The following is a 22,995-nucleotide window of genomic DNA, read 5'->3' as shown; positions in this document are numbered from 1 at the left end:
TCTAATTGCTTTAGTAATATTCTAATAATAATGAATCATGATTGTCAGAGGTGTCAGGAGGATCAAATGAGATAATGAATGTAAAATACTTTCCAACCCTTCAAGTATTCTATAACTGCCTTTTATCATTATGACTATTGTTTTTGTTGTTGAGCCATTTCAGTTTGTGACTCTCTGTGACCCTCTAGCTCATTTTACAGATGAGGAAACTGAGGCAAACAGAATTAAATGAGTTGTGCAGTGTCACACAGCTCATATGTGTCTGATGCCAGATTTGAACTCCTGAGGATGTCTTCCTGACTTCAGGCCCAGCCTTCTATCTATTGTGCCACCTACAGCAACATTAGGAATACTATAGAAATAGGAAAAGGAGGAAGCAAAGGAGTAGTAACAGTAGTAGCAGTAGGAGGCAGAGGAGGAGTAGGTAATAGGTAGTAGGTGGTAATAGTTTTTTTTTTAGGTTTTTGCAAGGCAAATGGGATTAAGTGGCTTGCCCAAGGCCACACAGCTAGGTAATTATTAAGTGTCTGAGGCCGGATGTGAACCCAGGTACTCCTGACTCCAGGACTGGTGGTGTATCCACTGTGCCACCTAGCTGCCCCGGTAGTAGTAGTCATAATAGTAGGAGGAGTTGTATGGTGGTGGCAGTAGTAGTAGTAGGAGGAGGAGGAGCAGGAGTAATAGTATTAATAATAATAATAATTAATAATAATATGAGAAGGAGGAGGAGGAGTGGTAGTGGTATGGGTAGAGGTAGTAGTGGTAGTCATCACCTGACCTCCAATCTGGTTATAACTTCATTCCCTGAACCTTCAATTTTATTCCTCCTGATCAAGAAATGTTTATAGAGCAATATGAGAATGACCCGCTAAATGTTTAATAACCAGGCTCTCCTTGAAAACAACAACAAAAAACTAATATGTGCACACTTTTAAATTCAATCTCCAACATTAACACTTTAAAATTAACCAAACAAAAAAAAATAAGTGTCGATTTCTGAAGTAGAAGTTCTCAACTTGAAATTTTAACCATCTCTAGCAAGCAAGCCAATTACCTTTGGCTCCAGTACGCCCATGAATGCTACTTTATATTTTTCAGGCAGTCCAACAGTATCCACACATTAATTCACTGAATTCCTGTGAATTATTTAAGAATACTGGGGTTCAGGGCAGCTAGGTGGTGTAGTGGATAAAGCACTGGCCCTGGAGTCAGGAGTACCTGGGTTCAAATCCGGTCTCAGACTCTTAATAATTACCTAGCTGTGTGGCCTTGGGTAAGCCACTTAACCCTATTTGCCTTGCAAAACAAAAAAAAACTAAAAAAAAAAGAATACTGGGGTGCTTCTTATATTGTGGGTGGAGACCTTGAAGAATTAGAAAATGATGTATTTGCCTAAGATCTCACAGTTAACAAAGTTTTCAGCTCTGGAGGGTGAATCCAAAACTATTCTGGAAGGGGAAGAGATTTCAACAGATTATTTTCTCTCCTTAAAGATCACCTGTAGACAACAGAATATCTCAAAAAGCAGTTCAATCTACTCCCGATTATAAAAATTCATTAAAAAATCATTTCAATTGAGAGTCTAGAATGCATGCCTTATTTTATAATAGTGCTACCTTAATTGGGTTTGATTTAGGCTAACATTCAAGTGAATTTGTATAGCCTGGATAATACACACTTACTGGTGGTGAATGGAGATTATTCTGGGTGGGAAAGGGACATCAGTCCAGAATTTAAAAAGTTGCCATGGTTGAGCACATGGTTGAAGCACAAGATTGAGAATATGTTCATATCCAACTAATCAAATCCTTGCTGCTACCTTTGAACTGTGCTGTACATGAACATACTTGCACATTTGGGCTTGTATCTGTGACTTTAAAGCCCGGTAAACTACCCTTTGGCATTATTTTTGGAGGGGGATTTCTCAGCCCCAAGTATGATGATAGATCTTTATAGAAATGTTTCTGTCAGATGACTTCAGAGTGATTATGAAACTAGACTTTTTCTGAAATCCCAGACACAGCATAAAGCTAATCTTCAAAAAGAAACTTTTTTTGAAGAACAATTTAGTTTATAGATACAGCAAAATCATTTTATGGACTTAGAGCCTCATTTTTCTATAGATTCTTAGCCTGAAGGGCAAATCATTACTTCTTTATCCACAGGAAAATGTTGTATTCTTTTAGAACTCAGGAAATCAAAGCAGTCCTCCCTTCTCCTATACATGTGTTATTAATAAATAATATTGTAATGAATACCATAATATAAATACTGTGATGTAATATGAATACTGTAATGAACTCCTGACCTGAAGGGTATGTGTTAGAAGTCTCACCATATATTTATTGAATTCTAATTGGTTTAGGATTCAGGATTGACTATGAATTATCTAATGTCAAAGGCAAAACCATAATTAGGGAAGGGCAATTGAGGCTCCTTACAGGGATACAAAATTCAGAGAGCACCAATAATTGTACAATGTATACCAATGTGTACAATCCTTCCAGATTAAAACAACAGAGTTTAGCCCTTGCTAGCAAGAAGCTAATCAATAGGAATCAAGGAATAGAGGGGGGAAGTACATAGAGTGGAAACCAGGCCTAGAATCAAGAATACCTGAGTTTAAATCTGCCTGCAGACACTGACTAACTGTATGACCTTGGTCAAGTCACTTAACCCTGTTTGCCTCAGTTTCCTCATTTGTAAAATGACATAGAGAAGGAAATGTCAAACCGCTCTAGTATTTTTGCCAAGAAAAACCCCAAATGAGGTCATGAAGAGTCTGGCTTCAGACACTGTTTGATCTTGGGCAAGTCACTGTTTGTTTCAACTCCTCATATCTAAAATAAGCTGGAGAAGGAAATGACAAACTACTCCAGTACCTTTGCCAAGTAAAACTCCAAATGGGGTCTTAAACAGTCTGACTCAACCAAAAAATAAACAAGTAGGCTATGGTGAGCTCTTCCCTTAACCTTTCCTTCATTCAAGGTGGCCTCCTCAGAATCCTTAGATTCACAATAGTGCCCTGGAAATGTCTTTCTTTCCTCAGGGAATGGCACAAAGTATGCTGTTCTACCTCTACCTCTATACTTTCAACACCCTTTAAGCCAATCATGATTTGTGTTCAGTCAACCAGTGGCTTGTGGTCCTTTACCCTGACACAAATATTCCTTATCATAGCTTTGATCAAAGGGACTTTAGTTGAGTGTCCTATGTAAAATGTTAATTTAAGTTATGGGGCAGATGATGCCCCATTCTAGGAGTCTAAGCTACTCCCAAGTCTAGAGTATTGGACCAATAAAAGCCTGAGAAGGTTTCTCTCTGGACCAGAGTAATGCTAACCAATTTGTTATCCTCTAACATGTCACCAATAGTTGGTGTTATTAGATGTAGTGAGAATATGGCATCCCTCCAGGTGGCATTTTGCCATTTAAAGGCCAGTGAGGACTCTACTTCTAGTAAAGTGATGATAATATAGAGTGGAAATGACTTGGAGAAACTGTGGATGTTCTGCAGCTAGTTCTGACTGGCCAACCAGGTGGTGAAGAGGAGGCTCTTTGCCTTCAGAGACATTGTTTTCATTCTTAGGGACCTAATTGACTAATCTCTGCTCTCAGTGGTGGATAAATAGAATAGAGCCTATGCCTTGTGAGAAAGGTCTAGAAACAGCTTTGAATTCCATAGATGATTTTGATATCTTCAAATTCCGTAGTTAACTTTGCAGCTAGTGAAACATTGATGCATTTGAGATATGAATAGAAGCTCTAACTGCATCAGTGTTGCACTGATGTCCTGAGGGGCAAGGTATACTCTTCTGAACACTAGTTGAGTGGCAGCTGAACCAAGGATTCATGCAGCAGTGATACAAAACTTGTTCAAGGACTTGGTGAGATCTATGGCAGCTGGGGTCATAGTAGATAGCGTACCAGACTCATCCTCCCGAGTTCAGAGCTGGTTTCAGCCACTTTTACTAGTTGAGGAACTGTGGACAAGTCACTAAATCCTGTTTGCTCCAGTTTTTCATCTATAAAATGAGCTAAAGAAGGAAATGACAAACTTCTTCAGTATATTTGTCAAAGAAAAAATGCAACAATCCAAATGGGGTCATAAAGAGTTGGACATGACTGAAATGCCTATATAACAATAAATGCTGTATAGAAACTGAGTTAGGTCAAGTCTACTCTCCCTAGATACTGAAGTGATGTAGGGGAAGACTTCATAGCCTTAAGATATTGGGGAAAATATTTATGCATTGTTCTTGTCATATCAATGAAGTAAATATTCTTTAGGTTTGAGCTTAAGGGGATAAATGGAACAAGAATGTATAATAGGTACCTAACAATGGAGGAAACACTTCTTGGGATATGTGTCAAAGGCAGTAGAGAAGAAAGTTACATCAACCCTCCCTCTCTGAGAGAGAGAGAGAGAGAGAGAGAGAGAGAGAGAGAGATGTAGTTTCCAGACCCCATAAAGAGTGGACCAGAGTATTCACACTACATCTTCCGGGGGTTCCCCTACACTCCAATGTCTTTATGAGGCACTTCCATTCTGTGTCATCACAATTCTTGAGAAGCAGGCTTCCCAGAGTCCTCCTTTCCCCCAACATTACACATACCCTGTACCCTATGTGATTTTTTTTGGAGAGGTATTTCTGATGATTGATTATTTTTCTAATATATTCCCAAGATATCTCTGTCTTCTAAATGGGGAAACAGAATCCTTGGGAACAAGGAATAATATAGAATCTATCCTATCATTCAAATGTCCTGATCTACAGAAAAGCATATTTAATTTTTAAAAAAATCAAAATGTCAAATGATCTAATTTTTATTCAATTTAAAAAAATCTTAATGTATTTTATTTTTTCTAATTATATGTAGACATGTTTTCAACATTTATTTTTTTTTTAGATTTTTGCAAGGCAAACAGGGTTAAGTAGCTTGCCCAAGGCCACACAGCTAGGTAATTATTAAGTGTCTGAGATCAGATTTGAACCCAGGTACTCCTGACTCCAGGGCCATTGCTTTATCCACTATGCCACCTAGCCACCCCTCAACATTCATTTTTGTAAAATTTTCTCCCTTCCTCCCCTCTCCCCTCCCTGACAGCAAGCTATCTGACATAGGTTATGCATGCACAATCATATTAAGTGATTTTCATACTAGAATAACCTTCTTTAAAGAACATGTCTGGGAAGGGCTGAAATTAGCTCTTGAAAAGTCAATAATGAAACTATTTATTCACACTACACTCCCTCTGGTTTTCTTTGCTCGCTACAGTATTTTGTTCCTCTTCAAAGTTCATGAAGCTGTTTCTTTTAAGCCTGTCCAACATGTGAGACATACAGTTTATGGCTTTCATTTGTTGTTCAAAATCAGACACTTCCTGGCTTTGGTAGGGCAAGTTTTACTTTCTTTTCTGTTTCAAAAAGAAAAAAACGAAAAAAAAGAGGAAGGAGGGGAGATTACTGAGAATCAGAGACTGCCCAGGGACCTGGAATGAGTCACCCTCTTTTTTAAGCCAGTAAGCAGCTCCTCCCAAAGTGCTAAAGTAACATGACATCAGAATCAAGTCTTTGGGCTTTTAACATCTACAAGCCCTGACTACTCTACGGATTTCATAGGCTACTAAGAAGGAAGACAAGGGGTGCTAATTCTGTGGGTGTGTCACAATTCTCCCTAGAGTTAGCATGGATTTTGATTCTGGGTTCCTGGGTCATCTTCCCAACTCTGCTGCCAATCTCTTGCGTGATCTTGGAGGAGTCACAGCTCCCCTCTGTTCCTCAGTTTCTCCTTCTGTAACAATGGGAAGATTATTTTTCAACAACAGGTAACATCTGGAACTGGAACTTATATTTCTCCATTTTCTGTGTGTTTCAAAATAGGTATGTAGAACTTTTAAAAGTTTAGTGTATTCTAGTTTCTTTTCTTTTTCTCAGAACAATCCCTCCCTGTGAGCCCAGGCAACTTGATACTCCCTGGAGCCTGAGATCAATGGAACATGGGCAAAATGCTGTTCCAGCTTCTCTCACTTCTGCTCGGGACCCTGGACAAGCTGTCTCCGATACTGGTCCCTTCAGTCCAGCTCTGGATCAGGTAGGTACAAATTGGACAGTAACAGAGAAAATTCTTCCTTTAATTCAACTGCATCTAGATAAGGCTTCAAGGTTACCCTTTTGAGGACAATGTTAGTAAAACTGGAGATAAGAATTTCCAGGTCTGTATAATCATTTGCTTTTTCCAGGGATTAGCATGTAGCCTGAAAGAGACAACTCCCTAGATTCAAAGGTTGAAAAGGTGGGAGATCCCCTATCTGCACAGCTTTTCTGATAGTGTGAAGAGTCCTAGTGGTGGTTTGGTATGCTCTGAAATGTAGAGGTTATGGAAGGTAAAATATCTCAATGTTTCTCTAACCTCCCTGAAGCCATTATAATCAAACCATCTGCCTAATTTCAGGGAGAATATATTTGCAATATTTTATTATAAGTTTGTTAAGGCCTATCATAATCTCATCCTAATTCTTAATATACATATTTTATCTTATTTAAATGAGAATTTTTTTAAATTAAAAAATTTAATTATCCTTATAATCTGAGAGAACTCTACATCCTATATTGTGGAAAACAGTGAGATAGAAGGTAAAGAGATGTTATCTTGGTAGTCAGTTAGTCTAGTGGATAAAAGGACTTCTTTGATAGTGGAGACATTGGGGAAATGGAGAAGGGTAGACATTATTTTCTGAAAAAGCAAAGTTTAATCAATAAGGTAAAGGAAAAAAAGAAGCTAGAAGCCAGGAGGAGGTTCATATTAGATGCTAGAAATTACCCTAATTACAAGTAGTCTCCATATTACCTTTAGATTCAGGATGGGGACAAACTGAAGAGAGGAAAGGGCACATAGGCAGGGCCAACCATTGAGGCAATCTATGAAGGGAACACCCAGGGTTTGATGCTATGGAGAAAAGCATAGTTTATTCAAGGCAAGCAGTGGAATGTGAATATTTTACTGGCATATGAGCATATTTGGACTAAGGAAACATGGAATTACACAATTTCAACTGTATGTCAAGTAATGTAAAAGGAGGATTAGATACATAGGAAATAGAATAAAACAGCTAAGATGTATATATCACTTTAAAGCTTGTAAAGCATTTTATATATACTACAGTAAAGAAGGATGGGTGAGTTGAATATAGCTACTTTACAAATTCAAGTTCAGCTGATTTTACTTATGAGGGTTTTAAAAGATAATTCGAAGGAAAGAAACTTTTCTAAGCATCTGCTTTGTGGTAAGCAGTATGTAAAGCACTACAAATATCTCATTTGATTCTCAAGCCTTGGGGGGTATTTAATATACATATTTTATTGAAATGAGAATTTTTTAAATTAAAAAATTTAATTATCCTTATAATCTGAAAGAACTCTACCTCCTATATTGTGGAAGACAGTGAGATAGAAGGTAAAGAGATGTTATCTTGGTTAGTCAGTTAGTCTGGCTATTATTATTCCCTTTTTTTCAGTTAAGGAGGTTGTGACTTGCCCAAGATCACACAGCTAGTAAAGTGTCTAAGATCACTTGGGTCTTCCTGATTCCAGGTTGAGAGCTCTGTCCATTGGAACACGTAAATGTCTCTTTAGGGAACATCATTTCCTTTATTATTTTTTATTCCATTGTTCTTTTGAAGTACCATCATAAAATTTCCCTCATTGGAGATCAAAGGAGAGGAAAAGGAAAAAGCAATTTAAATTACAGGAAAATTTTAAATTATTTTTCTTTTAAGGACATGGAATTATAAAAAAATGTACTAGGCTTACCTTGTTGCCAAATAATCTTAATAGGGAGTTTTACAAAATGATTTTCAGTTAATAAAACAATAGATTGTATGTAAATGATATTTCTGAAGTGCTTTTGAAAACTTTATTTTCTTTAAGGATAGGGACTAGACTGCCTTGAAGTGTGTCTTTTACCTGGCTAGGTAGGTCAGCAACCTACTTCTCTGTAATTGAAATGTTGAAAGAACTGCCTAGACAAACATTAAGTGATTTGCCTAGGGTCACACTGAGAGGTAGGATTTGAACTCAGGCCTCTCTGATTCTGCCTTACCTCTTAAGCTATTAATCAATGCTGACTTATTCAATGTAATTTTCTTTAAAAGAGAATGAATTTGTTCAGCAAATAACCTTCCTAGCAGGGATCTTAGAGATCCTTCATACTTATTCCTTCATTTTCCAAACGTTAAAAGTGAGGTTTTAATCAAGTCACTTAAAAGTTACAGTGTCAGTCAGGTCTCTTAACTTGGCCCACACCAGTACCCTTTCTGTTTCTTTCTCATTAAAAGCAAGTTTCAGGGTATCCCATTCAGATTTTGAATGGGGGGATGGTGATGGTCGGGTCTGAAAATTTATTGTAATTCCTCAGAAATTGTATGACAACAGTAAGGTTGAATAACTTCCTCATATCCTGGTCCACACAGGCTTCCTGTTAAGTGTGATAACACATTAATAAGATCATTTTGGCCTGTCAAGTCTTTGAGTTCTGTAGTCCAGTAGAAAAGGTTTGAGGGCTAGTTTATCTATTTGGTTTAAAATAAAGCTCTGGGGAAAAGACTATGACTTTTCCAAATATTGGTAATGGAAAAAATTTCCACTTTTAATGACATAAGCCTTATGCTTTGGGTGTGTCTAATATAATAACTGAGATCTATCTTCATCAGCAAACCAAAAGGTCTTGTTTTCTTATTGGAAAGGCATAGTCTTAGGGAAATTTCTACTCTAAGCAAAATGTAATCTAATGATAACTCTATGAATGTTTGCCTCTTCAGCATTTAGGATGCTTGTTCATATTATTTTAAGTAATTATATAATATCCTTATGGCTGTCAAGAATCAAAGAATGCTAGAATTGAATGGGACCTTAGAGATCAAATCTTAGAGATTGAATTGTACAACTCCCTATCTTAACTTTCATATCTATTGATCTAATTTTATACTCTGAGGCAGCAAGGGATTAGAGCTTGTTTTAGAGGCAGGAGTTTCAAATCCTGCCCCTGTGACACATATCAGTAGTGAGTCCATGGGCCAATCACTTAAATTCTCAGTCATCCTCTTAGCTCTATCAGACTAAAAATTTCAGGGAAATTGCTTCGCCAAAGTGCATTGGTAAAGGGAATTTCTACATGGGGAAACTGCCTATCTTGATGAAAGTAGATAGGTCCAGACTTCCTTTTTTCCTTTCCCCTCCTTCTACAAGGCAGGGAAAAATCCCACCAGTTCCATGAAGTAGGTAGTTCTCATTTCACAATTGAAGCAAGTTTCATAGGTTAACATGGTTAGTTGGTGGTAACCCTGTCAGAACTCCAGATTCTTAGCTTTCTCCTATTTAAATTAGACAATCCTGCTTCAGTTCCAGCTTTGCTTTCAAGTATCTCAATATCATGTATGGAATCAGTCATATAGATCTAAACCAGAGGAGCTCTTAACTGGTTAGATTTTCAAAAATGATTTCCAAGTCATTTAGAGAACCCTTCCAGTGTAACATTCTTTGGAAGGTGCCAGAGAATTCAAGGGAAAGTAACATTAGCTTGAAGTATTTATATTTAATTTACTCTGAAATGGTGCAGAACAGTAGAATCTTAAATTTAAAGACCAATAATCTTAGATAGGTCCAGAATCAGGCCCAGGGGAATTCATTGAAAAAAGAGATGATTTTGAAAAGTTGCCAAATGTCCAATTCAGGGTATTTTCTAGGCAGTTCACTGGCTATTATTTTTATTCCTCCTGAGAATCTTCTGATATAAAACATTCTATTACAGTATTTAATTGCTAGCTATTCATTGAGGAGAATTGTGTGAAATGTATTAAGTAAAGATTTGGATTTGAAGTTGCCATTTTCTGGCTCTTGGATTTAGAGGCTTATATAACACTTCTTTCATAGTAAAACACACATATTTGGGGGGCAGGGAGTGATATTTTAAAGTCAGTCTTTATGTAAGATCCTGGTGGTCAGGAAAATACAAGTCGTCATAGTTAAAGATCCCTCAGAGTCCCCATCTCAATTCAAATTTATTAAGCTTGCATTGGGTGCCTTGCACTGGAGATGTGAAAAAAAATTTTTTAAGGCAGTCCTTTCTTATAAGTGGCTAACAAATTTAATGGAGGGAGGAGAGGAGAGGACATAGATGTAAGTATGAGAGAAGGGAGAAAGAGATAAGAGAAAAGATGAAAATTTTGAGAATGCCAGGCTCATTTTTATAAGAAGGGGAAGGGGAAGTAATTGTCAGATTTCCTCTAGCTGGGTAAAACTTGGTGGGTGATGCCCTTGACTTTGAAGCATAGGGAGGAGTGGGTCCAGGACTCACACTGAAATTTTGAGCAAAGGGGCTCCCCCACCCCTGGATCAACGGAGCATCTTTGTGTGCCTCTCATTGTTGTGTCTCATCTCCCCAAATGAAAAGGAGGGAGCATTTTTCTTCATTTTTTCCCCCCCTGGGGCTCAGGATTAGTCACATTTCACTGTGTTTGGTTTCCTTTGGGTGGAAAATGCTAATTTTTGAATGAGTAACTACGATGTGAAAGGTTTTCAGAAGGGGCCGGGATGACTTCTTGGCCGCTCCTCCAGCGGAGCAGCGGAGCCCCAGAGCCTCCCTCACACCTCGCCGCCCGAGGGAGGTGCTCGGAAAAGGCGGGAGGCCGGCTTAAGTAGTAACGGTCGCCACGGGGCCGGCCAATCAGCGGCGGCTGCGCCTCCCCCCTCGCCCCCCTCCCCGCCGCCGCCGCCCCCTGGGCCCTCCTCCTGCCTGTCAGTCACTGCCCCGGGAGGGGGGGTGGGGCCGGCGGCGGCGGCGACTCGGGCTCCAGTTCCGGGGCGAGCGGCGGCCGTTGGGGTGAGTTGGAGGCGCTTCGGGGCCGCCGAAGCCCGGAGCGGCAGCGGGAGAGGAGGGGGGGAAGCCCGCCGCGATTAGCGGGGCCGAGCGGATGGAGGCAGCCGCCCCCCGAGCGGGGCAGGCGGGCTGGAAGCGGGGGCCTGGCCCCTCGGTCTCCTCCTCCTCCTCAGGCACCGGGGAAGGGAGGTGGGCGCGCTCCCCGCGCTCCGCGTGCCCACCTCCACCCGGGGCGGGCCCGACCGGGCCAGGGCACGCTGCTCGGCCGCGGCCTTCCCCGCCTCGCGCCGCCCGGGCGGACCCTCCCTCCTTCCCGCTCGCGGAAATTGGGCCGGGGGCGTGAAAGGTGTGGGGAGGCCGGGGGGGGGAGGGGAGAAGCGAGAGTTCCTCCCTCCGTTTTGCCCTTATTTGCTTCGAGTCCTGGAGAGAGAGAGGAAGTCGGTGGGGGGCGGGGAGTGGGGAAAGGCCGGCGGAGGGGAATTTCCAGCCTTCCCCGGGATCCGGGCTTGCCAGGAAGGGCTCCGCCGGGAGCCGGGGGCATGTTGGTGAGCGGAGGAGCGGGCCCACGGCCGCGGAAGCCCCCGCGCCCCGCCCCGCCCCGCGGGACTTTTCCTCGGGAATGGTCCTAAAACTCTGAGCCAGTTGTGGGTCCTTGTGGAGGTTCTACCCGGGGAGTCCATGAATGGATTCGCCAGGCCGACTCGGCCCACCTCCTGCAAGTGTGCCAGATTCCTGACTTAGGTCCGCGTGCATACCTTTAACAGGGACAGGCCTAAAGTGTTATATTTAGATAGAGAGAGAGGGAGATTCGTTTTAAATCCTTCCTTTTCCTAGGGATGCGGTTCAGGATGGGCACTAGAAGCCCCAACCATTAGAATTCACTTTGGTGCTTTTACAAAGACCTTCTCGCACTTGGTCCTTACTATGATCCGGATTTTTTTTTTTAATCAATATTTTTTACTATTGGGCGGGTAAGGGAGCTTGAGGATCTCAGAAACTTAATGTGTGGCAGAATCAAGACTTTTACAGGCAGTCCTCAGGCTCTTTAGCACGCTGCTCTTCAAGAGCAGGTTCTGTCCCCTTTGGGGCCATTTAGAATCACTGCATTTCAGGGCCGCAGAATGCATTACTACACCTTATTGGGTCACAGGTCAAGAGTGATTTGCACAGTGTAACCTCATTACTGCTGGAAAAAGTAGCTCAAAATGGGTTTTTTTCCCCTATTTTCAGTGGCGGGCCAACTCTTTAGATCATGGACAACACATTTTTTTTTTCTTTTACCAGGCCTTAAAGCCTTGGTGGCAAGTCAGGGAAGTCTGATTAGAATCAAATTGGGCTCTCCCTATTTGGAATCTTGGTGCTAGTTTCTAATCTCAGTAGTGTGGATACATTGTATCATTTTGGGCAAACCAGGTACCCATTAATATCACATAGTGAAAGCAGCACTGGACTAAGTGTCTGGATTCAAGTCATAGCTCTTATACCAGATAAAAATGTAATTTTGGGCAACTCATTTGGATTACATGGGTCCCTGTATCTTTATCTGTAAAATGGGAGACGAGGGTGGACTAGTTATACTGTCAGGATTTTTGGAAGTTGCAAAGAGGCAAATTTTAAGTTTGTAATAAAGAAAAACTTCCTAACAAATAAGGCTATCTGAGAGTGCACTGGGTTTTGGATGATTGATCCTCCTTTCTTGGAAGTTTTCATTACAAAACCTGATGAATTATTTGCCAGTGTTTACTTGTGATTCTTTTTTGGAGATGGATTGGATTTCTTGTGGTCCTTTCCAATTCTGAAATTATGTGATTCTTTGATTTTTCCTTTCAGTTTTCTCTAAAGTTGAAACTCTGAATCTCCAACACTGAGTTATAGGCATTCTGGAGAATATAGAAATATAAGATACTATACAGCTTTTTTGAGAAATTTTATTCTACTAGGGGATCAAAAGTAAGTTATTGAAAAAAATTTACACAGTTAAATACAGAACTGTTTGATATTGACTAAAACATTGGCAGATGTCAAAAGCTTCTTCTTATCTTAGGCCTTGAAGAATGGGGGGGAGTGCTACATTTTTGAACCTAAGGATCTGGATTCAAAACCTTCTGACTTGGGCAAATCACTTAAAGATTAAATGGCCACTGAGAAAACTATCCAGCAATATGGCTATGATCCTTTGCCCTCTCTGGAACAGAATTTCCTCATCTGAAAACTGAGAGGAGTTGACTAGGTGACTTCTGAGATTCCTTACTGTGCTAAATCTGTAATGATAGAAGGAAGAACACTTCCAAATTCTTGATGCCAGACCCCTTACTCAATTCACTGAGCTACCCATCTACTCTAAGCTGAAGCAGCTAAGTGACTCAATGGACCTGGAACCTGGAAGACCTGTGTTCAAATTCAGCCTCAGATAGTTAACTAGCTACAGGACCCTGGACAACTCATTTAACTTCCTCTGACTTAGTTAACTCATCAGCAAAATGAGGATAGTTATGGCATTTTTATTTCAGGTAGTTCAGGAAAAAAATGAGATGATACTTATTAAGAATATTATAAGCTTTGAAGCACATTATAAAGGTTATTATCTCATGATTGCTTTAAGTTATGAATAATCCATGAATTCACTCTTTTAAAATTTTTTTTATTTTCTTTGAAAGATTTTATTTTTGAATTTTTAAATTTTTCTCCCAATCTTGCTTCCCTTCCCCTACCCCCCACAGAAGGTAGTCTGTTAGTCTTTACATTGTCATGAATTCACTTTTTAAGGGTAAAAATACTTTATAAATGAAAGATACTGTTTTTCTCTAAGAATGTCTTTTTTAACTCATGGAAAAAAAATGTATCTTCTACATATATTTAACACAAGCTTGCATTTTACCATAATCTAGTACTTATTTTCTACTTTGTAGCTTCTACCCCACATAACTAAGCAATTACTATATAAAATTAAAAAATATATATCTGTGCTTTTTTTATCTTTATTTCCATATATATATTCCTGTATCATTCCTCTGAAGCTTTCTGCTATGACAAAGAAAAACATTTACTCAAAACCCACTGAAATAACACCATTGTTCCAGTTCTACTTCTGAGACTCTGCATGACTTTAGGCTTGTCATTTTACTTCACTGACCCTCAGTTTCCTTATCTGTAAAATAAGGGAGTTGAACTAAATAAAGTTTCAGTTTAGAATCTATGATGCTGTAACTATATCTGATTCTTTCCATGGTCTCCCACCTCTCCAAGTAAAAAGAGAAGGTACATTTCTTCATTTTTTTTTTCTGGAGCCAAGATTGGTCCTTACAGTTAAACTGTTTTTTGGTTTCAATTTAATAGGAGAATGCAATTTCTGAAAAATGTGGTATTTAGATGGTGTTTTGATAAAAATAACAGCCTGTGGTTAAATGAAGTAATCTGGCTAGTTTTAAGAGAACAGTGGAGTTAGATTCTAGTAGTATAGTTGTAAAGACTGCATTATTTTGCCATATTTGATGAAGAACTCTCCTTAAAATCCCTCCCACCCTTCACTCAGGAGCTCTGATACCTAGGTACCTGGGGTGGTATTAAGTAATATTTAATGGTCTTTGGTATAGTATGGACAGCTAATTAGAATGTTAATGACCATGGCATGACCAACAACTATGTTGGTTATGGGCAGAGAAATGTGCTGTAGTACATTCCTGATTCTTGACCTAAATGCTAGACAAAGGTATATTTGAGAACTTCATATTGTAAAAATTTTACTCATTGGGAAGATTTACTTAGGTAATGAAAAAAATTGCTGTTTCATGCTGCAACCTGCATGAAATTATGGATACTGAATTGGGTTTTTTGTTGTTTTTCTTATTGAAATTTTATTTTTTCCAATTATGTTATGAAAATTTTGCAACATTCATCCATATGCATATTTATAAGTTACTTAATTTTTTCCCTTCCCCTCAGTGGTAAACTGTCTAGTGAACATTGTACATGTACATTGTGTTTCAATATGTTTACATACTAGTCATTTTCTGTATGAGGAATTAGGACTAAGGGGAAAAGAAAGAAAATCATGGGCTAGGAAGGAAAAGCATATGAGAAATTTTTAAAAAGTGAACATAGTATTCATTAGCATTCATTCAGATTCTGTAGTTTGTATTTTGTTTTGTCTTCTTCCTCTGGATGTGGATGACTTTGTCCATTACAGATCTCCCAGGGTCATCCTAGTTCTTTGAATTGCTGAGAGGAGCTGCATCCATCAGTTGATCAACTCACAATGTTGTTTTTAATGAGTACAATGTTCTCTTGCTTCTGCTCCCTTCCCTCAGCATCTTACTGGTTGTTGTTTTTTTTAATGTTTTCAAGAATTGGCATTTTCAAAGTTATTTGCAAAAATAATTTTAGTAGAATTTCAGTCATTGAATTATTTAGCATTCATAAGAATTAGAATTTATAAGAATGGATTTTGTATAACTAGGACTAATTGGAATGAATTGTGATATGGTAAGCTTCATGAGGACAGAAATTTAATCTGCAACTTACAGTACTTCCTTGAAGTATCTGCTCAGTAAATATTTGTTGAACGAATGAAAGGGAACCTCCTTTCAAAATCAGATAATTTTTTATTGAAATGTATACAACAAATCTTAACAAATTTACATTTGCATCTATTGATCCTTAAAAACGAATTTCTATATATATATTAGTGACTCAATGTCATTTCTAATATACATTATGTCTATGACAGTTTATTTCACATAAATAGATCTCTAATCAGTGTTTGTTGAGTTGAATATTGCTTCCTCTTTTGCCCCTTTTATTCATTACTCTTTGTGTTGGGCCATGATTTTTCTTTTTATAACAATGCATAAATATTTAATTAGCACCTACTTTGTACCAAGCTGTTAGGGATATGAGTAAAAATAATTAATTATATTTACAAGGAACTAACTCTCTAATAATAGCATCTATAAGTGCTTTTAGGTTTTTAAAACACTTCATGCATGTACATTGTATCTTTTGATCTTCACAATAGTCTTGTGACATAAAGATTCTCTATTTTATAGATGAACAAATTGAAACTCAGAAAGGTCAAATGGCTTCTTTATGGTCACAAAGCCATTAAGGATTATTGGGTCAAAGGGTATGCTTTTTTCTGATTTTTTTTGTATTTGCCAAATTGCCTCCCTAAAAGATTCTTCCAAACTACAATTCCACCAACAAAGTAGGAATGTACTAAATTTTGTTAACGTTATTTTGTCACTTTTTTTCCTAATTTTATTGTTATAAAAGTAGTAATAAATCAATAACATTTGTTATTAAGCTCTCTGTGTTGGAGTGTTATTAGTGATAAAAATACAAAAAGTAAGATAGGCTCCTTTTGTAGCAGAGATAAGTAATCACTTTACACAGTTCCAGGGATAGTGAGTAAAGATAAGAACTAGGAGATTATCACCCTCTTTAGTAGTAGCAATAATATTGATTTGATTATTGTTTCTTGATCACAAGATGGGGAGGTCTAGGGGCAATGATAAGTAAATGAGACCAGGCAGATGCTATTCATTGAACAGTTGCCTAGGCAGTAATGGTAATGATTACAATAACTAGCATTTATATAATGACTACTGTATACCAGGCACTGTACTAAATACTTTGTAAACATATCTAATTTGGGCCTCACAACAATCCTGGTAGTGAGGTACTGTTATCCCCATTTTACAGTTGAGGAAAATAAGATAGAAGTTAATTAATTTGCTCATGGTCACACGGCTAATACAATGAGGCTGGACTTGATTTTAAACCTTAGCTCCAGACCTGGTGCATCTAGCTGGAATACTTTGTTGAAAATTGAAGAGTTAAAATTTAACAGGGACTTGTTGTCTTAAAGCTGGATGGGGGTAAAAGGGAGGAAAGACCACTTCAAAATTATTTTAAATTAAAATTTTTCTAATACTGAAATTAATGTGATTGTTTATATTCATCTTTAACCATCTAAAGGGAACTGGGTGCTGCTTTTGAATATTTATAGTAGTCTTTATAAATATATATGTTAAGATTTTGCCTGTTATATTTGGTGCTGATATTTTCCTTAGCTTAATTATTTTTGCATTCTAGAATTTTACATTTTTTGTAATTAAAGATACTTTCTTCCATTTGTTTAATGATTGATATCTATCCTCAACTGAAATAAATATATTATTTCCCTTTTTCTAATATTTTGATTCATTTTCTTGCATTTAATTCTGTTCCAGCTGAAATTTATTCTGGCATATATATATATATATATATATATATGTATGTATACATATATATATATATATTAAAAATGACATTTTAAAATATTCCTAAAATAAGTGTGAATGCCATTCATTCTTGAGTGCCATGGAATGAATTGTAGAATTAGTAAACATAATTTAGTGACTAGGTCCTCATATTGTCAAGTATTTTGTTAAGCACTATAAATACAAAAAGAGGCAAAAGATAGTACCTGCCTTCAAGAAAGTCACAATCTAATGGGTAAGACAACAAGTAACAAATATGTACAGTTATATAGAGAATAAGAAATAAATAAGGGGTGATACTAGAATTGAAAGGTGTTAGAAAAGGCTTCCTCTAGAAGATTGAATTTTAGTTGGGACTAGAGCATTGGCATGGATATGTGTAATGGCAATAATTTGTACTAAATGCATTTTCAATTATTTAACTTTTTCCTCTGTTCTTTTTGCCAAAATGATGGTGAAACCTGCCTAAGGACTGTCTCTTGGGAGTATAGATATTAAACTAATCCTTATAAAAGTTAGTCTTCTTAAACTATAACCTAAAGAGTTATTTGACACAGAGCTCATCTTTACTGTAAAAGAACAAGACTTTCAGGCATGCTAGAATTTTAAAAATCACCTAAAATTTTTTTTGAGTAATCTTAAAGTCTAACTTGAACTTCTCATGGTGTTTTTGGCATAACGTTGAATAAGAAAGTCTCATCAGTCTAAAAAAAAACAACAAAACAATTTTTAGTAATCTCCAGCCTTTGTACCAGTCGTGTCCATAATAATCTTTTTTTAAAAAAACTTTTCTTTTTAATTTAAGGCAATGGGGTTAAAGTGACTTGTCCAAGGTCATACAGCTAGGTAATTATTAAGTGGCTGAGGCCAAATTGGAACTCAGGTCCTCCTGACTCCAGGGCAGGTGCTCTATCCATTGCACCACCTAGCTGATCCCCCCACCTTTTTTAAAACAAAATTGATTCGCAGCAATTTTGTTGTTTTTTTTTCTCAACTCTTTTCCAACTTCAAGAAACCTATACCATACTCTCTATAGCATGGATATTCATCCTTTTAGCTTTTCTGGGCTACATCACTCAACAAAAATTTGCCAAGGGTTGCATATAGAATTTAATATTTATGACTGCAAATAGCCCATACCAGTGAGTATAATAATAAAATGTACAATATAATTAAGTATAATAATAAAAAATAAGTATAATGATAAAATTTTTAAACAAGAAATAAGAACATGCTATTTTTAATGTGAAGACAGCCTGCTTTTTTGATACCAATGCTTCTTATAGCTGATTTGATAGATGTAATCTTCAAGATACTCACCTGAAATTTTTGTTATGCTTTTACTTTTTGTATGTTTTATCCAGGAAAAATGTCACTCACAAATATACATACTCCCCAAAAGATATGTCATCAACAGGGCACGTTTGTGAAATACCAGATATTTTTCTTTAGGCAAGTATAAAATTTAGTACAATGTCCAATAAAGACACTTGAATAAATTTTTCTCTTCAGTTGCATTTTTTTTTTCTTTTTAGGTTTTTGCTAGGCAATGGGGTTAAGTGGCTTGCCCAAGACCACACGGCTAGGTAATTATTAAGTGTCTGAGACCGGATTTGAACCCAGATACTCCTGACTCCAGGGCCAGTGCTTTATCCACTACGCCACCTAGCCGCCCCTAAGTTGAATTTCTGATTGCAACTCTGTACATTCTGTTTGTGAGTTTTCAGACGTGTGTCAACTGAGAACGGAATAGCAAATACATAAATATAATTTTTCTCTGTAAAAGAAAAAATAATGTTGCAGTTATGATGAGATATATAACATTTTAAAATAAAGATCCTAATTTCTGTATACAGCTTTTGTTAAAAAAAAAAAACAAGCAAACTCCCAGCATAGACCACACACACACACACACAAAGTTGAACTTTTGTCAAGGGTAAAGCTGGTCATTGATGTTACTAAGTTGGCACATATGCTCACTCATTCTTTCATTTTCTGTTTATGCAATTCAATTCAGGTTACATGAATGAGCTTTGAGGGTGGGTTGGACACACTTGCTCTAGAGGAATCAGTAGCAATCCCTTTTTGCTCTTGGGTTTCTGTGAAGGACTTTGCTCAAATTTTGTTTATTAATTAGACTGTTTTGCATGGATAGTTTATTGATTCTTGACTTTTCCTTCTTTTCTAATGTTATTGTTTTATTTTTATTAGGTCTTAACATCTAACTTCCCCTCAGCAGCTGCTATCATATCTCTGTTGTTGAAGTGTGCTCTTTAGAGCTGTAACTTTTACATATTTCCTTGGGGTAATTAATCCATTCTTTAAAACCACATAGAAAAAAATACAGTTAAGGAGAGCAGGAAAACATGTGTTATGGCCAAACCCAGGACTCAGCTCACAAAGGCACCCAATTAACTTTCTTAAGTTACAAGTCACCTCTTTGTTCATTAAGCTACAGCAGATCTCCATCATTTCTAGGATCAAATACAAAAATTCTCTATTTGATGGCTATGTAATGGCACTCTGGATAATAAGAAAGTACCTTGAGGATATCAGACATTATTAATTACCAAATGATAGCATTATTGTTAGTTCAGATTACAAAGATGAATCCATTATTCTATAGTTGAATCTAGTAAATGAAGTTTTAAAAAAGTTACTGATACAAATAACTACATTGTAAAGTAATGTAGTTGCTTTAGGCAAGTATACTCCACCCCCTGTCATGTCAAAGTTGCATGTACAAACAAGAATCAGAAATTGCAAAATTGGAAATTCTCCTAGCAGCATGGCTAGCTTGATTTGCTTTTGTCACTTTTAGCCTGACTAGTTGCATTTTTAAATGGGGCCCGGGGTGGCTAGGTGGCGCAGTGGATAAAGCACTGGCCCTGGAGTCAGGAGTACCTGGGTTTCAAATCCGGTCTCAGACACTTAATAATTACCTAGCTGTGTGGCCTTGGGCAAGCCACTTAACCCCATTGCCTTGCAAAAAATCCTAAAAAAAAAATAAAAATAAAAAATAAATGGGGCCCAAAGCTTTAATTTATTTTTAATTCCTTAAATAGTACTTCATATGGCAGTTTAATATCTTAGGGTAAATTTTTAATTAAATTTACAATTTATTATCCAGCTGGTGCCAAAATAAGGATAGAAAAATAGTAGAAATTCATTGCAGTAGAATGCAGGCATATCTTGGATATGTTGTGGGTTCAATTTAAGATCCTTGCAATGAAGCAAATCAAAAGGAGTTTTTTGTTTTTCCAGTGCATTTAAGCATTATGTTTGCATTTTACTACAGTCTGTTAAGTGAGCGATGCCTTAAAAAATATTTTCTTGCTAAAAATCTGAATCTTAAGCTAGTCATAATCTTTTTCCTGGAAAGGAATCTTGCCTTATCTGGATGGTTGCTGACTGATTGGGGTGGTGGTTGCTTAAAGTTGGAGTGTCTTTGGCAATTTCTTAAAATAAAACACTAATGAAATTTGCTACATTGATTGACTCTTCCTTTCATCTGGAGCATCTGATGCTATTTATTCATAGTAGAACTTCTTTCAAAATTGGGAGTCAGTCATCTCAAACTCTGCTGCTAATTTATCAACTAAGTTTATGTGATATTTCTTCAATATTTTTGTGTCCCAGGAATAGGGAGGCCCAAGAAAAGGAAGAAAGACTGGGAATGGCTGGTCAGTGGAGCAGTCAGAACACATTTATTGTTTGCAGTTTTAATGGGCTTAGTTTATGGCACCCCAAAATAATTAAAATGTTAACAGAATTACCATATTGCAGATTACCATGACATATCATGATAATGAAAAGGTTTTGATATATTTAAATAAGAATTGCCAAAATGTTACTTGGAGACAGGATATAAGCATACATTGTGGAAAAATGGTACCAGTGAACTTGCTTGATGCAGGGTTACCACAAACCTTCAATTTATTAAAACAACAATACATCTGTGAAGAGCAGTATAAAGCAAAGCACAATAAAATGGGGTATACCTATATTTGGCATAATTTACATAAGTCAAAAATTTATTACATACTTTGTACATGCACTAGTGTTACAAAGATAAAAATAAAACAGTCCATATGCTTGAGGAGCTTATATTCTGAAGATAATGTCTGCATGTAAGTAGATATATAATGTTTATAAAGTATATGCAGGATAATGGCCACTAGGAACAGGGTAGCACTAAGAAAAGCTTTATGTAGGAGGTAGCATGACCTAGGCTAAACTTTGGAGGAAGTTAAGAGACAAAGGTGATGAATGAGTGATAGAAGGAATGTTATGTGAAGGATACAGCAGGTAGCTCTGTTTAGTTGGATTGTATTAGTATATGTGAAGGGAAGTAATACATAATGGTTGGAAAGGTGGGCTGGAACCAGATTATAAAGGGGGTTTTAATGCCAGAACAGAGAAATTCATATATATTAGCAGAGAACCTCTGGAGCAATTTAAGAAGGGAAATGACTTGATCAGAGCTGTGATTTAGGACTTTCACTTTGCAATTATGTAGAGTATGGATCAAATAGGGTTCCCTTATGAGAAGGCAACCAATTCAAAGGTTCTTTTAATTGTTCATGTAAGAGAATCTGAGCTAAATTGATAGCTCCACATGTTAATGGGGGTAAAGACATTTGGTGAATGAAAATCAGGAGTAAGGAGATTAGAGTTAAGGATAACTCTAAAGACTAGGAGACTAGTATTGTCTTTGTTTTCTCTATCAAATTCCTCTGAAAAATAAAATCTGTTCTTATAATCCGATTTATAGGACTGTTAACTAGCATTCTAAGGTTTGATAAAATGGACCTAAATTGAAGAAGATATGAAAGGATACCATCACTCAATGGATACTAAGTACCATTGTGTATCCAGCATTATGCTCAGGTAATTTAGAAGAACATAGGAAACCTAAGATCCCTTGCTCTTAAGGGAATATATGATTGGTTAGGTGTTGAGTCCCTGTTCAGGTGCCAATATATCGTGTCCCTTTCTCAGACTCCCTCAATCTTTCCCAGTCAAGCATTGGAGGGGTGGGAGACAAGGAAGACAAGAGAGAAAAGTTCTCTCCCTGTCTGTACACCAAGATCTCCCCTTATTGAACCAAATACCAGTGTTTAAATATCCTTCCCAGGCCCTTAATCCACTCCCACTCCCCTGGCACTTAGTAAAACAAGGTTCTGGTGCTCAAGGACAACAGGTGAAGATAATTTACAGTGCTCCCACACACAACAGTCCCTAACAGTTAGGAAAGGTGAGAGGGATATATGTGAACTAAAAAAGAATATTGTTTAAAAAAAAAGGGTAGTACAGTTTCTTCTCAGATAGAGTTCAAGTTATACTGTCTAGAGGCAAGATCCCTTTCAGTTTTTGTTTTAATAAGTAATAATAGGTATTGCTTGTTAGGAAAGAATACATAGTTTTATTTTTGCAAAAATCTTAAAATACCACTGGAGATTATCTTTTTTTTTTTTATAAAAGAAAGATTTTATTTATTTTGAACTTTACAATTTTTTCCCTAATCTTGCTTCCCTTCTCCTAACCCCACAGAAGGCAATCTATTAATCTCTACATTGTTTCCATGGTATACATTGATCTAAGTTGAATGTGATGACAGAAAAAAATATCCTTAAGGAAGAAAAATAAAGTATGAGAGATAGCAAAATTACATAATAAGATAACTTTTTTTTTAAAATTAAAGATAATAGGGGCTGCTAGGTGGCGTAGTGGATAAAGCACCGGCCCTGGAGTCAGGAGTACCTGGGTTCAAATCCGGTCTCAGACACTTAATAATTACCTAGCTGTGTGGCCTTGGGCAAGCCACTTAACCCCATTTGCCTTGCAAAAACCTAAAT

At 37.3% G+C, this 22,995-nt stretch overlaps 1 protein-coding gene across 5 annotated transcripts in view; it reads left to right on the top strand.

The window, feature by feature from the left end:
- The first annotated feature begins 5,547 nt into the window (after window positions 1-5,547).
- Window positions 5,548-22,995, top strand: part of TRAF2 (TNF receptor associated factor 2) — a 65,717-nt gene continuing 48,269 nt past the window's right edge. Inside the window, exons 1-2 of one of the 5 annotated variants that reach the window (XM_074210644.1) lie at window positions 5,548-5,829; window positions 5,939-6,095. In XM_074210644.1, the coding sequence (XP_074066745.1) occupies window positions 5,690-5,829; window positions 5,939-6,095 (297 nt within the window). In that variant the 5' untranslated portion in view covers window positions 5,548-5,689. Of the gene's footprint in view, window positions 5,830-5,938; window positions 6,096-10,797; window positions 10,881-17,191; window positions 22,028-22,995 lie in introns of those variants that run through there. The other 4 variants (XM_074210643.1, XM_074210647.1, XM_074210645.1 and 1 more) reach the window with 4 other exon arrangements.

Source organism: Macrotis lagotis, chromosome 1 (genome assembly GCF_037893015.1).
Source record: "Macrotis lagotis isolate mMagLag1 chromosome 1, bilby.v1.9.chrom.fasta, whole genome shotgun sequence".
Classification (NCBI taxonomy): Eukaryota; Metazoa; Chordata; class Mammalia; order Peramelemorphia; family Peramelidae; genus Macrotis; species Macrotis lagotis.
This window is presented reverse-complemented; position numbering and strand designations above follow the sequence as displayed.